Source organism: Schistocerca cancellata, unplaced genomic scaffold (genome assembly GCF_023864275.1).
Source record: "Schistocerca cancellata isolate TAMUIC-IGC-003103 unplaced genomic scaffold, iqSchCanc2.1 HiC_scaffold_1150, whole genome shotgun sequence".
In the NCBI taxonomy this organism is placed as follows: domain Eukaryota; kingdom Metazoa; phylum Arthropoda; class Insecta; order Orthoptera; family Acrididae; genus Schistocerca; species Schistocerca cancellata.
Window position 1 is genome coordinate 599,460 of NW_026047149.1, and position 13,667 is coordinate 613,126.

At 58.7% G+C, this 13,667-nt stretch overlaps 6 protein-coding genes across 6 annotated transcripts; all 6 read right to left on the minus strand.

Annotated features, from left to right (window-relative positions):
* Positions 1-4,330: 4,330 nt before the first annotated feature.
* On the minus strand, positions 4,331-4,927 carry LOC126160034 (trophinin-like). Its single transcript, XM_049916841.1, has one exon. The coding sequence runs from the start codon at positions 4,925-4,927 to the stop codon at positions 4,331-4,333; it is 597 nt and encodes a 198-aa protein (XP_049772798.1).
* A 463-nt stretch (positions 4,928-5,390) lies between these two features.
* LOC126160035 (ice-structuring glycoprotein-like) lies at positions 5,391-6,314 on the minus strand. Its single transcript, XM_049916842.1, has one exon. The coding sequence runs from the start codon at positions 6,312-6,314 to the stop codon at positions 5,391-5,393; it is 924 nt and encodes a 307-aa protein (XP_049772799.1).
* Positions 6,315-7,355: 1,041 nt separating this feature from the next.
* Positions 7,356-8,882, minus strand: LOC126160036 (glycine, alanine and asparagine-rich protein-like). The gene is made up of 2 exons (XM_049916843.1): positions 8,357-8,882; positions 7,356-7,984 (listed from the first exon to the last, which is right to left on the minus strand). The coding sequence occupies exons 1-2, from the start codon at positions 8,880-8,882 to the stop codon at positions 7,356-7,358; spliced, it is 1,155 nt and encodes a 384-aa protein (XP_049772800.1).
* Positions 8,879-9,475, minus strand: LOC126160037 (trophinin-like). Its single transcript, XM_049916844.1, has one exon. The coding sequence runs from the start codon at positions 9,473-9,475 to the stop codon at positions 8,879-8,881; it is 597 nt and encodes a 198-aa protein (XP_049772801.1).
* Positions 9,476-9,938: 463 nt separating this feature from the next.
* LOC126160038 (ice-structuring glycoprotein-like) lies at positions 9,939-10,862 on the minus strand. The gene has a single exon (XM_049916845.1). It carries the CDS (start codon positions 10,860-10,862, stop codon positions 9,939-9,941), a length of 924 nt encoding a protein of 307 aa, XP_049772802.1.
* A 1,041-nt stretch (positions 10,863-11,903) lies between these two features.
* On the minus strand, positions 11,904-13,395 carry LOC126160039 (glycine, alanine and asparagine-rich protein-like). The gene is made up of 2 exons (XM_049916846.1): positions 12,675-13,395; positions 11,904-12,532 (listed from the first exon to the last, which is right to left on the minus strand). The coding sequence occupies exons 1-2, from the start codon at positions 13,393-13,395 to the stop codon at positions 11,904-11,906; spliced, it is 1,350 nt and encodes a 449-aa protein (XP_049772803.1).
* Between the last annotated feature and the right edge of the window lie 272 nt (positions 13,396-13,667).

Consider the following 13,667-nt stretch of genomic DNA (forward strand, 5'->3'; position numbering starts at 1 on the left):
GCACTCCTTGCGAAGGCAGTACTCCTTGCAAAGGCAGCACACCTTGCGAAGGCAGCACTCCTTGCGAAGGCTGCACTGTGTACGAAGGCAACACCCCTAGCGAAGGCAGCACTCTGTCCCAAGGCAGCACTCCATGGGAAGGCAGCACTCCTTGCGAAGGCAGCACTCCTTGCGAAGGCAGCACTCCTTGCGAAGGCAGCACTCCTTGCAAAGGCAGCACTCCTTGCGAAGGCAGCACTCCTTGCGAAGACAGCACTCCTTGTGAAGGCAGCACTCCTAGCGAAGGCAGCCCTCATTGCGAAGGCAGCACTCCTTGCGAAGGCAGCACTCTTTGCGAAGGGAGCACTACTTGCGAAGGCAGCACTCCTTGGAAGGCAGCATTCCTTGCAAAGGCAGTACTCCCTGCGAAAGCAGAACTACTTGCGAAGGCATTACCCCTTGCGAAGGCAGCACTCCCTGCGAAGGCAGCCCTCTTTGCGAAGGCAGCCCTCCTTGCGAAGGCAGCACTCCTAGCGAAGGCAACAGTCCTTGCGATGGCTTCGCTCCTTGCAAAGGCAGCACTCCTTGCGAAGGCAACACTGCTTGCGAAGGCACCACTCCTTGCGAAGGCAGCACTCCCTGCAAAGGCAGCACTCCCTGCGAAGGCAGCCCTCATTGCGAAGGCAGCACTCCTAGCGAAGGCAGCTCTCCTTGCGAAGGCAGATCTCCTTGCAAAGGCAGCACTCCCTGCGAAGGCAGCACTCCTTGCGAAGGCAGCACTCCTTCGAAGGCAGCACTCCTTGCGGATGCAGCACTCCCTGCGATGGCAGCACTCCCTGCGAAGGCACCACTCCTTGCGAAGGCAGCACTCGCTGCAAAGGCAGCACTCCCTGCGAAGTCAGCCCTCCTTGCGAAAGCAGCACTCCCAGCGATGGCAGCACTCCTTGCGAAGCCAGCTCTCCTTAGAAGGGCAGCACTCCTTGCGAAGACACCTTCCCTTGCGAAGGCAGCACTCCCTGCAATGGCAGCCCTCATTGCGAAGGCAGCACTCCTTGCGAAGGCAGCACTCCTTGCGAAGGCAGCACTCCTTCGAAGGCAGCACTCATTGGGAGGCAGCACTTGTTGCAAACGCAGTACTCCCTGAGAAGGCAGCACTACTTGCGAATGCATTACCCCTTTCGAAGGCAGCACTCCCTGCGAAGGCAGCCCTCCTCTGGAAGGCAGCACTCCTTGCGATGACAACACTCCTAGCGAAGGCAGCACTCCTTGCGAAAGCAGCACTCCTTTCGAAGACAATACTCCTTGCAAAGGCTGCACTCCTTTTAAAGACACCCTGCGAATGCAGATCTCAGTGCAAAGGCAGCACTCCATGGGTAGGCAGCACTAAGTGCGAAGGCTGCACTCCGTACGAAGGCAGCACTCCTTGCAAAGGCAGCTCTGCCTGCAAAGGCAGCAGTCCCTGCGAATTCAGCCCTCCTTGCGAAGCAGCACTCCTAGTGATGGCAGCACTCCTTGCAAAGGCATATCTCCTTACGAAGGCAGCACTCCTTGCAGAGGCAGCACTCTTTGCGAAGGCACCACCCCTTGCGAAGCCAGCACTCGCTGCAAAGGCAGCCCTCATTGCGAAGGCAGCACTCCTTGCGAAGGCAGCACTGCTTGCGAAGGCACCACCCCTTGCGAAGGCAGCACTCCCTGCAAAGGCAGCTCTCATTGCGAAGGCAGCACTCCTAGCGAAGGCAGCACTCCTTGCGGAGGCAGCACTCCTTGCGAAGGCAGCACTCCCAGCGTAGGCAGCACTCCCTGCGAAGGCAGCACTCCTAGCGAAGGCAGCACTCCTACCGAAGGCAGCACTCCTTGCGAAGGCAGCAATCCTTGCAAAGGCAGCACTCCTTGCGAAGGCAACAGTCCATGCAAAGGCAGCAGTCCTTACGGAGGCAGCACTCTGTGCAAAGGCAGCACTCCCTGCAAAGGCAGCACTCTGTGCAAAGGCAGCACTCCTTTCGAAGGCAGCACTCTTTGCAAAGGCAGCCCTCCTTGCGAAGGCAGCACTCTGTCAAAGGAAGCACTCCGTGTGAAGGCAGCACTATGTGCGAAGGCTGCACTCCGTGCGAAGGCAGCACTCCTTGCGAAGGCAGCAGTCCTTGCGAAGGCAGCACTCCTTGCGAAGGCAGCACTCCTTGCGAAGGCAGCACTCCCTGCGTAGGCAGCACTCCCTGCGTAGGCAGCACTCCCTGCGAAGGCAGCCCTCCTTGCGAAGGCAGCACTCTGTCAAAGGAAGCACTCTGTGTGAAGGCAGCACTATGTGCGAAGGGTGCACACCCTGCGAAAGCAGCACTCCTTGCGAAGGCAGAACTCCTTGCGAAGGCAGCACTCCTTGCGAAGGCAGCACTCCTTGTGAAGGCAGCTTTCCTTGCGAAGGCAGCACTCCCTGTGTAGGCAGCTCTCCCTGCGAAGGCAGCACTCCTAGCAAAGGCAGCACTCCTAGCGATGGCAGCACTCCTTGCGAAGGCAGCAATCCTTGCAAAGGCAGCAATCCTTGCAAAGGCAGCAATCCTTGCAAAGGCAGCAATCCTTGCAAAGGCAGCACTGCTTGCGAAGGCAACAGTACATACAAAGGCAGCACTCCTTGCGGAGGCAGCACTCTGTGCAAAGGCAGCACTCCCTGCAAAGGCAGCACTCTGTGCAAAGTCAGCACTCCTTGCGAAGGCAGCACTCCTTGCGAAGGCAGCACTCCTTGCGAAGGCTCCACTCCTTGCGAAGAAAGCACTCTGAGCAAAAGCAGCACTCCATTTGAAGGCTGCACTCCGTGCGAAGGGAGCACTCCTTGCAAAGGCAGCACTGATTGGAAGGCAGCACTCGTTGCTAAGGCAGTACTCCCTGTGAAGGCAGCAGTACTTGCGAAGGCATTACCCCTTGCGAAATCAGCACTCCATGTGAAGGGAGCCCTCCTTGCGAAGGCAGCCCTCCGTGCGAAGGCAGCACTTCTAGCGAAGGCAGCACTCCATGCGAAGGCAGCAATCCTTGCAAAGGCAGCACTCCTTGCGAAGGCAACAGTCCATGCAAAGGCAGCACTCCTTGCGGAGGCAGCACTCTGTGCAAAGGCAGTACTCCCTGCAAAGGCAGCACTCTGTGCAAAGGCAGCACTCCTTGCGAAGGCAGCACTCCTTGCGAAGGCAGCACTCCTTGCGAAGGCAGCACTCCTCGCAAAGGCAGCACTCCTTGCAAAGGCAGCACTTCTTGCAAAGGCAGCACTCCTGGCAAGGGAAAACCCCATACGAAGACAGCACTCCCTACAAAGGCAGCCCCCGTTGCGAAGGCAGCACTCCTTGCGAAGGCAGCACTCCTTGTGAAGGCAGCACTCCTTGCAAAGGCAGCACTCATTGGAAGGCAGCACTCGTTGCAAAGGCAGTACTCCCTCTTTGCGAAGGCAGCCCCTCCTTGCGAAGGCAGCACTCCCAGCGAAGGCAGCACTCCTTGCGATGGCAGCACACATTGCGAAGGCAGCTCTCCTTGCGGATGCAGCACTCCCTGCGAAGGCAGCACTCCTTGCGAAGACACCATTCCTTGCGAAGGCAGTACTCCCTGCAAAGGCAGCACTCTCTGCGAAGGCAGCCTCCCTTGCGAAAGCAGCACTCCTTGGGAAGGCAGCACTCATTGGAAGGCAGCACTCGTTGCAAAGGCAGTACTGCCTGAGAAGTAGCACTACTTGCGAAGGCATTACCCCTTGCGAAGGCAGCACTCCCTGCGAAGGCAGCCCTCCTCTCGAAGGCAGCCCTCCTTGCGAAGACATCACTCCTAGCGAAGGCAGTACTCCCTGCGAAGGCAGCCCTCCTTGCGAAGGCAGCCCTCTTTGCGAGGGCAACAATCCTAGCGAAGGCAGCACTCCTTGCGAAGGCAGCCCTCCTTGCAAAGGCAGTACTCCTTGCAAAGGCAGCACTCCTTGCGAAGGCATCACTCCTTGCGGAGGCACCAATCATTCTGAACGCAGCACTCCTTGCGAAGGCAACACTGGTAGCGAAGGCAGCACTCCTTGCGAAGGCAGCACTCCTTGCAAAGGCAGTACTCCTCGCAAAGGCAGCACACCTTGCGAAGGTAGCACTCCTTGCGAAGGCTGCACTGTGTACGAATGCAACACTCCTAGCGAAGGCAGCACTCTGTCCCAAGGCAGCACTCCTTGGGAAGGCAGCACTCCTTGCGAAGGCAGCACTCCTTGCGAAGGCAGCACTCCCTGCGAAGGCAGCACTCCTTGCGAAGGCAGCACTCCTTGCGAAGACAGCACTCCTTGCGAAGGCAGCACTCCTTGCGAAGGCAGCACTCCTTGCGAAGGCAGCACTCCTAGCGAAGGCAGCCCTCATTGCGAAGGCAGCACTCCTTGCGAAGGCAGCACTCTTTGCGAAGGGAGCACTACTTGCGAAGGCAGCACTCCTTGGAAGGCAGCACTCCTTGTAAAGGCAGTACTCCCTGCGAATGCAGAACTACTTGCGAAGGCATTACCCCTTGCGAAGGCAGCACTCCCTGCGAAGGCAGCCCTCTTTGCGAAGGCAGCCCTCCTTGCGAAGGCAGCACTCCTAGCGAAGGCAACAGTCCTTGCGATGGCAGTGCTCCTTGCAAAGGCAGCACTCCTTGCGAAGGCAGCACTCCTTGCGAAGGCAGCACTCCTTGCGGATGCAGCACTCCCTGCGAAGGCAGCACTCCTTGCGAAGGCACCACTCCTTGCAAAGGCAGCACTTCCTGCAAAGGCAGCACTCCCTGCGAAGTCAGCCCTCCTTGCGATAGCAGCACTCCTAGCGATGGCAGCACTCCTTGCGAAGCCAGCTCTCCTTAGAAGGGCAGCATTCCTAGCGAAGGCAGCACTCCTTGCGAAAGCAGCACTCCTTGCAAAGGCAGCACTGCTTGCAAAGGCACCAGCCCTTGCGAAGGCAGCACTCCCTGCAAAGGCAGCCCTCATTGCGAAGGGAGCACTCCTTGCGAAGGCAGCACTCCTTGCGAAGGCAGCACTCCTTGCGAAGGCAGCACTCCTTGTGATGGCAGCACTCTTTGGGAGGCAGCACTCGATACAAAGCCAGTACTCCCTGAGAAGGCAGCACTACTTGAAAATGCATTACCCCTTGCGAAGGCAGCACTCCCTGCGAAGGCAGCCCTCCTCTCGAAGGCAGCCCTCCTTGCGAAGACAACACTCCTAGCGAAGGCAGCACTCCTTGCGAAGGCAGCACTCCTTTCGAAGGCAGTACTCCTTGCGAAGGCACCACTCCTTTTGAAGGCAGCACTCCTACCGAAGGCAGCACACCTTGCGAAGGCACCACACCCTGCGAATGCAGATCTCTGTGCAAAGGCAGCACTCCTTGCGAGGGCAGCACTCCTTGCGAAGGCATTTCTCCTTGCGAAGGCAGCACTCCTTGCAAAGGCAGCACTCATTGGAAGGCAGCACTCGTTGCAAAGGCAGTACTCCCTCTTTGCGAAGCAGCCCTCCTTGCGAAGGCAGCACTCCTAGCGAAGGCAGCACTCCTTGCGATGGCAGCGCTCCTTGCAAAGGCAGCACTCCTAGCGAAGGCAGCACTCCTTGCGATGGCAGCGCTCCTTGCAAAGGCAGCACTCCTTGCGAAGGCAGCACTCCTTGCGAAGGCAGCACTCCCAGCGTAGGCAGCACTCCCTGCGAAGGCAGCACTCCTAGCGAAGGCAGCACTCCTAGCGAAGGCAACACTCCTTGTGAAGGCAGCAATCCTTGCAAAGGCAGCACTCCTTGCGAAGGCAACAGTCCATGCAAAGGCAGCAGTCCTTATGGAGGCAGCACTCTGTGCAAAGGCAGCACTCCCTGCAAAGGCAGCACTCTGTGCAAAGGCAGCACTCCTTTCGAAGGCAGCACTCCTAGCGAAGGCAACAGTCCTTGCGATGGCTTCGCTCCTTGCAAAGGCAGCACTCCTTGCGAAGGCAGCACTGCTTGCGAAGGCACCACTCCTTGCGAAGGCAGCACTCCTAGCAAAGGCAGCACTCCTAGTGAAGGCAGCACTCCTTGCGAAGGCAGCAATCCTTGCAAAGGCAGCACTCTTTGCAGAGGCAGCACTCTGTGCAAAGGCAGCACTCCCTGCAAAGGCAGCACTCTGTGCAAAGGCAGCACTCCTTGCGAGGGCAGCACTCCTTGCGAAGGCATTTCTCCTTGCGAAGGCAGCACTCCTTGCAAAGCCAGCAGTCCTGGCGAAGGCAAAACCCCTTATGAAGACAGCACTCCCTACAAAGGCAGCCCTCGTTGCGAAGGCAGCACTCCTTGCGAAGGCAGCACTCCTTGCGAAGGCAGCAATCCTTGCGAAGGCAGCACTCCTTGCAAAGGCAGCACTCATTGGAAGGCAGCACTCGTTGCAAAGGCAGTACTCCCTCTTTGCGAAGCAGCCCTCCTTGCGAAGGCAGCACTCCTAGCGAAGGCAGCACTCCTTGCGATGGCAGCGCTCCTTGCAAAGGCAGCACTCCTTGCGAAGGCAGCACACCTTGCGAAGGCAGCACTCCTTGCGGATGCAGCACTCCCTGCGAAGGCAGCACTCCTTGCGAAGGCAGCACTCATTGGAAGGCAGCACTCATTGGAAGGCAGCACTCGTTGCAAAGGCAGTACTTCCTGAGAAGGCAGCACTACTTGCGAAGTCATTACCCCTTGCGAAGGCAGCACTCCCTGCGAAGGCAGCCCTCCTCTCGAAGGCAGCCCTCCTTGCGAAGGCAGCACTCCTTGCGAAGGCAGCACTCCTTGTGAAGGCAGTACTCCTTGCAAAGGCAGCACTCCTTGCGAAGGCAGCACCCCTTGCGGAGGCACCACTCCTTCTGAACGCAGCACTCCTTGCGAAGGCAACACTGCTAGCGAAGGCAGCACTCCTTGCGATGGCAGCACTCCTTGCGAAGGCAGTACTCCTTGCAAAGGCAGCACACCTTGCGAAGGCAGCACTCCTTGCGAAGGCTGCACTGTGTACGAAGGCAACACCCCTAGCGAAGGCAGCACTCTGTCCCAAGGCAGCACTCCATGGGAAGGCAGCACTCCTTGCGAAGGCAGCACTCCTTGCGAAGGCAGCACTCCTTGCGAAGGCAGCACTCCTTGTGAAGGCAGCACTCCTTGCGAAGGCAGCACTCCTTGCGAAGACAGCACTCCTTGTGAAGGCAGCACTCCTAGCGAAGGCAGCCCTCATTGCGAAGGCAGCACTCCTTGCGAAGGCAGCACTCTTTGCGAAGGGAGCACTACTTGCGAAGGCAGCACTCCTTGGAAGGCAGCACTCCTTGCAAAGGCAGTACTCCCTGCGAAAGCAGAACTACTTGCGAAGGCATTACCCCTTGCGAAGGCAGCACTCCCTGCGAAGGCAGCCCTCTTTGCGAAGGCAGCCCTCCTTGCGAAGGCAGCACTCCTACGAAGGCAACAGTCCTTGCGATGGCTTCGCTCCTTGCAAAGGCAGCTCTCCTTGCGAAGGCAACACTGCTTGCGAAGGCACCACTCCTTGCGAAGGCAGCACTCCCTGCAAATCAGCACTCCCTGCGAAGGCAGCCCTCATTGCGAAGGCAGCACTCCTAGCGAAGGCAGCTCTCCTTGCGAAGGCAGCACTCCTTGCGAAGGCAGCACTCCTTGTGAAGGCAGCACTCCTTGCGAAGGCAGCACTCCCAGCGTAGGCAGCACTCCCTGCGAAGGCAGCACTCCTAGCGAAGGCAGCACTCCTAGCGAAGGCAGCACTCCTTGCGAAGGCAGCAATCCTTGCAAAGGCAGCACTCCTTGCGAAGGCAACAGTCCATGCAAAGGCAGCAGTCCTTAATGAGGCAGCACTCTGTGCAAAGGCAACACTCCCTGCAAAGGCAGCACTCTGTGCAAAGGCAGCACTCCTTTCGAAGGCAGCACTCTTTGCGAAGGCAGCCCTCCTTGCGAAGGCAGCACTCCTAGCGAAGGCAACAGTCCTTGCGATGGCTTCGCTCCTTGCAAAGGCAGCACTCCTCGCGAAGGCAGCACTGCTTGCGAAGGCACCACTCCTTGCGAAGGCAGCACTCCCTGCAAAGGCAGCACTCCCTGCGAAGGCAGCCCTCCTTCCGAAGGCAGCCCTCCGGGCAAAGGCAGCACTTCTAGCGAAGCAGCACTCCTTGGAAGGTAGCACTCATTGCGAAGGCAGCACTCCTTGCGAAGGCAGTACTACTTGCGAAGGCAACACTCCTTGCGAAGGCAGCTCTCCTTGCGAAGGCAGCACTCCTTGCGAAGGCAGCACTCCTAGCGAAGGCAGCCCTCATTGCGAAGGCAGCACTCCTTGCGAAGGCAGCACTCTTTGCGAAGGGAGCACTACTTGCGAAGGCAGCACTCCTTGGAAGGCAGCACTCCTTGTAAAGGCAGTACTCCCTGCGAATGCAGAACTACTTGCGAAGGCATTACCCCTTGCGAAGGCAGCACTCCCTGCGAAGGCAGCCCTCTTTGCGAAGGCAGCCCTCCTTGCGAAGGCAGCACTCCTAGCGAAGGCAACAGTCCTTGCGATGGCAGTGCTCCTTGCAAAGGCAGCACTCCTTGCGAAGGCAGCACTCCTTGCGAAGGCAGCACTCCTTGCGGATGCAGCACTCCCTGCGAAGGCAGCACTCCTTGCGAAGGCACCACTCCTTGCAAAGGCAGTACTCCTCGCAAAGGCAGCACACCTTGCGAAGGTAGCACTCCTTGCGAAGGCTGCACTGTGTACGAATGCAACACTCATAGCGAAGGCAGCACTCTGTCCCAAGGCAGCACTCCTTGGGAAGGCAGCACTCCTTGCGAAGGCAGCACTCCTTGCGAAGGCAGCACTCCCTGCGAAGGCAGCACTCCTTGCGAAGGCAGCACTCCTTGCGAAGACAGCACTCCTTGCGAAGGCAGCACTCCTTGCGAAGGCAGCACTCCTTGCGAAGGCAGCACTCCTAGCGAAGGCAGCCCTCATTGCGAAGGCAGCACTCCTTGCGAAGGCAGCACTCTTTGCGAAGGGAGCACTACTTGCGAAGGCAGCACTCCTTGGAAGGCAGCACTCCTTGTAAAGGCAGTACTCCCTGCGAATGCAGAACTACTTGCGAAGGCATTACCCCTTGCGAAGGCAGCACTCCCTGCGAAGGCAGCCCTCTTTGCGAAGGCAGCCCTCCTTGCGAAGGCAGCACTCCTAGCGAAGGCAACAGTCCTTGCGATGGCAGTGCTCCTTGCAAAGGCAGCACTCCTTGCGAAGGCAGCACTCCTTGCGAAGGCAGCACTCCTTGCGGATGCAGCACTCCCTGCGAAGGCAGCACTCCTTGCGAAGGCACCACTCCTTGCAAAGGCAGCACTTCCTGCAAAGGCAGCACTCCCTGCGAAGTCAGCCCTCCTTGCGATAGCAGCACTCCTAGCGATGGCAGCACTCCTTGCGAAGCCAGCTCTCCTTAGAAGGGCAGCATTCCTAGCGAAGGCAGCACTCCTTGCGAAAGCAGCACTCCTTGCAAAGGCAGCACTGCTTGCAAAGGCACCAGCCCTTGCGAAGGCAGCACTCCCTGCAAAGGCAGCCCTCATTGCGAAGGGAGCACTCCTTGCGAAGGCAGCACTCCTTGCGAAGGCAGCACTCCTTGCGAAGGCAGCACTCCTTGTGATGGCAGCACTCTTTGGGAGGCAGCACTCGATACAAAGCCAGTACTCCCTGAGAAGGCAGCACTACTTGAAAATGCATTACCCCTTGCGAAGGCAGCACTCCCTGCGAAGGCAGCCCTCCTCTCGAAGGCAGCCCTCCTTGCGAAGACAACACTCCTAGCGAAGGCAGCACTCCTTGCGAAGGCAGCACTCCTTTCGAAGGCAGTACTCCTTGCGAAGGCACCACTCCTTTTGAAGGCAGCACTCCTACCGAAGGCAGCACACCTTGCGAAGGCACCACACCCTGCGAATGCAGATCTCTGTGCAAAGGCAGCACTCCTTGCGAGGGCAGCACTCCTTGCGAAGGCATTTCTCCTTGCGAAGGCAGCACTCCTTGCAAAGGCAGCACTCATTGGAAGGCAGCACTCGTTGCAAAGGCAGTACTCCCTCTTTGCGAAGCAGCCCTCCTTGCGAAGGCAGCACTCCTAGCGAAGGCAGCACTCCTTGCGATGGCAGCGCTCCTTGCAAAGGCAGCACTCCTAGCGAAGGCAGCACTCCTTGCGATGGCAGCGCTCCTTGCAAAGGCAGCACTCCTTGCGAAGGCAGCACTCCTTGCGAAGGCAGCACTCCCAGCGTAGGCAGCACTCCCTGCGAAGGCAGCACTCCTAGCAAAGGCAGCACTCCTAGCGAAGGCAACACTCCTTGTGAAGGCAGCAATCCTTGCAAAGGCAGCACTCCTTGCGAAGGCAACAGTCCATGCAAAGGCAGCAGTCCTTATGGAGGCAGCACTCTGTGCAAAGGCAGCACTCCCTGCAAAGGCAGCACTCTGTGCAAAGGCAGCACTCCTTTCGAAGGCAGCACTCCTAGCGAAGGCAACAGTCCTTGCGATGGCTTCGCTCCTTGCAAAGGCAGCACTCCTTGCGAAGGCAGCACTGCTTGCGAAGGCACCACTCCTTGCGAAGGCAGCACTCCTAGCAAAGGCAGCACTCCTAGTGAAGGCAGCACTCCTTGCGAAGGCAGCAATCCTTGCAAAGGCAGCACTCTTTGCAGAGGCAGCACTCTGTGCAAAGGCAGCACTCCCTGCAAAGGCAGCACTCTGTGCAAAGGCAGCACTCCTTGCGAGGGCAGCACTCCTTGCGAAGGCATTTCTCCTTGCGAAGGCAGCACTCCTTGCAAAGCCAGCAGTCCTGGCGAAGGCAAAACCCCTTATGAAGACAGCACTCCCTACAAAGGCAGCCCTCGTTGCGAAGGCAGCACTCCTTGCGAAGGCAGCACTCCTTGCGAAGGCAGCAATCCTTGCGAAGGCAGCACTCCTTGCAAAGGCAGCACTCATTGGAAGGCAGCACTCGTTGCAAAGGCAGTACTCCCTCTTTGCGAAGCAGCCCTCCTTGCGAAGGCAGCACTCCTAGCGAAGGCAGCACTCCTTGCGATGGCAGCGCTCCTTGCAAAGGCAGCACTCCTTGCGAAGGCAGCACACCTTGCGAAGGCAGCACTCCTTGCGGATGCAGCACTCCCTGCGAAGGCAGCACTCCTTGCGAAGGCAGCACTCATTGGAAGGCAGCACTCATTGGAAGGCAGCACTCGTTGCAAAGGCAGTACTTCCTGAGAAGGCAGCACTACTTGCGAAGTCATTACCCCTTGCGAAGGCAGCACTCCCTGCGAAGGCAGCCCTCCTCTCGAAGGCAGCCCTCCTTGCGAAGGCAGCACTCCTTGCGAAGGCAGCACTCCTTGTGAAGGCAGTACTCCTTGCAAAGGCAGCACTCCTTGCGAAGGCAGCACCCCTTGCGGAGGCACCACTCCTTCTGAACGCAGCACTCCTTGCGAAGGCAACACTGCTAGCGAAGGCAGCACTCCTTGCGATGGCAGCACTCCTTGCGAAGGCAGTACTCCTTGCAAAGGCAGCACACCTTGCGAAGGCAGCACTCCTTGCGAAGGCTGCACTGTGTACGAAGGCAACACCCCTAGCGAAGGCAGCACTCTGTCCCAAGGCAGCACTCCATGGGAAGGCAGCACTCCTTGCGAAGGCAGCACTCCTTGCGAAGGCAGCACTCCTTGCGAAGGCAGCACTCCTTGTGAAGGCAGCACTCCTTGCGAAGGCAGCACTCCTTGCAAAGACAGCACTCCTTGTGAAGGCAGCACTCCTAGCGAAGGCAGCCCTCATTGCGAAGGCAGCACTCCTTGCGAAGGCAGCACTCTTTGCGAAGGGAGCACTACTTGCGAAGGCAGCACTCCTTGGAAGGCAGCACTCCTTGCAAAGGCAGTACTCCCTGCGAAAGCAGAACTACTTGCGAAGGCATTACCCCTTGCGAAGGCAGCACTCCCTGCGAAGGCAGCCCTCTTTGCGAAGGCAGCCCTCCTTGCGAAGGCAGCACTCCTACGAAGGCAACAGTCCTTGCGATGGCTTCGCTCCTTGCAAAGGCAGCTCTCCTTGCGAAGGCAACACTGCTTGCGAAGGCACCACTCCTTGCGAAGGCAGCACTCCCTGCAAATCAGCACTCCCTGCGAAGGCAGCCCTCATTGCGAAGGCAGCACTCCTAGCGAAGGCAGCTCTCCTTGCGAAGGCAGCACTCCTTGCGAAGGCAGCACTCCTTGTGAAGGCAGCACTCCTTGCGAAGGCAGCACTCCCAGCGTAGGCAGCACTCCCTGCGAAGGCAGCACTCCTAGCGAAGGCAGCACTCCTAGCGAAGGCAGCACTCCTTGCGAAGGCAGCAATCCTTGCAAAGGCAGCACTCCTTGCGAAGGCAACAGTCCATGCAAAGGCAGCAGTCCTTAATGAGGCAGCACTCTGTGCAAAGGCAACACTCCCTGCAAAGGCAGCACTCTGTGCAAAGGCAGCACTCCTTTCGAAGGCAGCGCTCTTTGCGAAGGCAGCCCTCCTTGCGAAGGCAGCACTCCTAGCGAAGGCAACAGTCCTTGCGATGGCTTCGCTCCTTGCAAAGGCAGCACTCCTCGCGAAGGCAGCACTGCTTGCGAAGGCACCACTCCTTGCGAAGGCAGCACTCCCTGCAAAGGCAGCACTCCCTGCGAAGGCAGCCCTCCTTCCGAAGGCAGCCCTCCGGGCAAAGGCAGCACTTCTAGCGAAGCAGCACTCCTTGGAAGGTAGCACTCATTGCGAAGGCAGCACTCCTTGCGAAGGCAGTACTACTTGCGAAGGCAACACTCCTTGCGAAGGCAGCTCTCCTTGCGAAGGCAGCACTCCGTGTGAACGCAGCACTCCATGCGAAGGCAACACTCCTTGCAAAGGCAGCACTCCCTACGAAGGCAGCACTCCTTGCGAAGGCGCCACCCCATGCGAAGGCGCCACCACATGCGAAGGCAGCACTCCCTGTTAAGGCAGCACTTCTTGCGAAGGCAGCACTCTGTGCGTACGCTGCACTCCGTGCGAAGGCAGCAATCTGTGCAAAGGCAGCACTCCTTGCGATGGCAGCACTCCTTGAGAAGGCTGCACTCCGTACGAAGGCAGCACTCCTAGCGAAGGCAGCACTCCGTCCTAAGGCAGCACTCCTTGGGAAGGCAGCACTCCTTGCGAAGGCAGCACTCCTTGCGAAGGCAGCACTCCTAGCGAAGGCAGCACTCCTTGCGAAGGCAGCAATCCTTGCAAAGGCAGCACTCCTTGCGAAGGCAACAGTCCATGCAAAGGCAGCACTCCTTGCGGAGGCAGCACTCTGTGCAAAGGCAGCACTCCCTGCAAAGGCAGCACTCTGTGCAAAGGCAGCACTCCTTGCGAAGGCAGCACCCCTTGCGAAAGCAGCACCCCTTGCCAAGGCTGCACTCCTTGCGACAGCAGCACTCCTTGCGAAAGCAGCACTCCTTGCCAAGGCTGCACTGCTTGCGAAGGCAGCACTCCTTGCAAAGGCAGCACTCATTGGAAAGCAGCACTCGTTGCAAAGGCAGTACTCCCTGCGAAGGCAGCAGTACTTGCGAAGGCAGTACCCCTTGCGAAGGCAGCACTCCCTGCGAAGGGAGCCCTCCTTGCGAAGCAGCCCTTTGTGCGAAGGCAGCACTCCTTGCGAAGGCAGCACTCCTTGCGAAGGCATTTCTCCTTGCGAAGGCAGCACTCCTTGCAAAGGCAGCACTCCTGGCGAAGGCAAAACCCCTTGCGAAGACAGCACTCCCTACAAAGGCAGCCCTCGTTGCG

Excerpts from the sequence above, each read along its gene's own strand:
- LOC126160034 (XM_049916841.1), bottom strand. The coding sequence starts at position 4,927 with ATGAGGGCTGCCTTTGCAGGGAGTGCTGCCTTCGCAAGGGCTGGTGCC.
- LOC126160038 (XM_049916845.1), bottom strand. The coding sequence starts at position 10,862 with ATGAGTGCTGCCTTTGCAAGGAGTGCTGCCTTCGCAAGGATTGCTGCC.
- LOC126160036 (XM_049916843.1), bottom strand. The coding sequence starts at position 8,882 with ATGAGGGCTGCCTTCGCTAGGAGTGCTGCCTTCGCAAGGAGTGCTGCC. Across the intron at positions 7,985-8,356 it reads GAGTGCTGCCTTCGCAAGGG|GGAGTGCTGCCTTCGCAAGG; the intron begins GTAATGCCTTCG and ends CTGCCTTTGCAG.
- LOC126160037 (XM_049916844.1), bottom strand. The coding sequence starts at position 9,475 with ATGAGGGCTGCCTTTGCAGGGAGTGCTGCCTTCGCAAGGGCTGGTGCC.
- LOC126160039 (XM_049916846.1), bottom strand. The coding sequence starts at position 13,395 with ATGAGTGCTGCCTTTGCAAGGAGTGCTGCCTTCGCAAGCAGTGCAGCC. Across the intron at positions 12,533-12,674 it reads AAGGAGTGTTGCCTTCGCAA|GGAGTGCTGCCTTCGCAAGG; the intron begins GTAGTACTGCCT and ends CTGCCTTTGCAG.
- LOC126160035 (XM_049916842.1), bottom strand. The coding sequence starts at position 6,314 with ATGAGTGCTGCCTTTGCAAGGAGTGCTGCCTTCGCAAGGATTGCTGCC.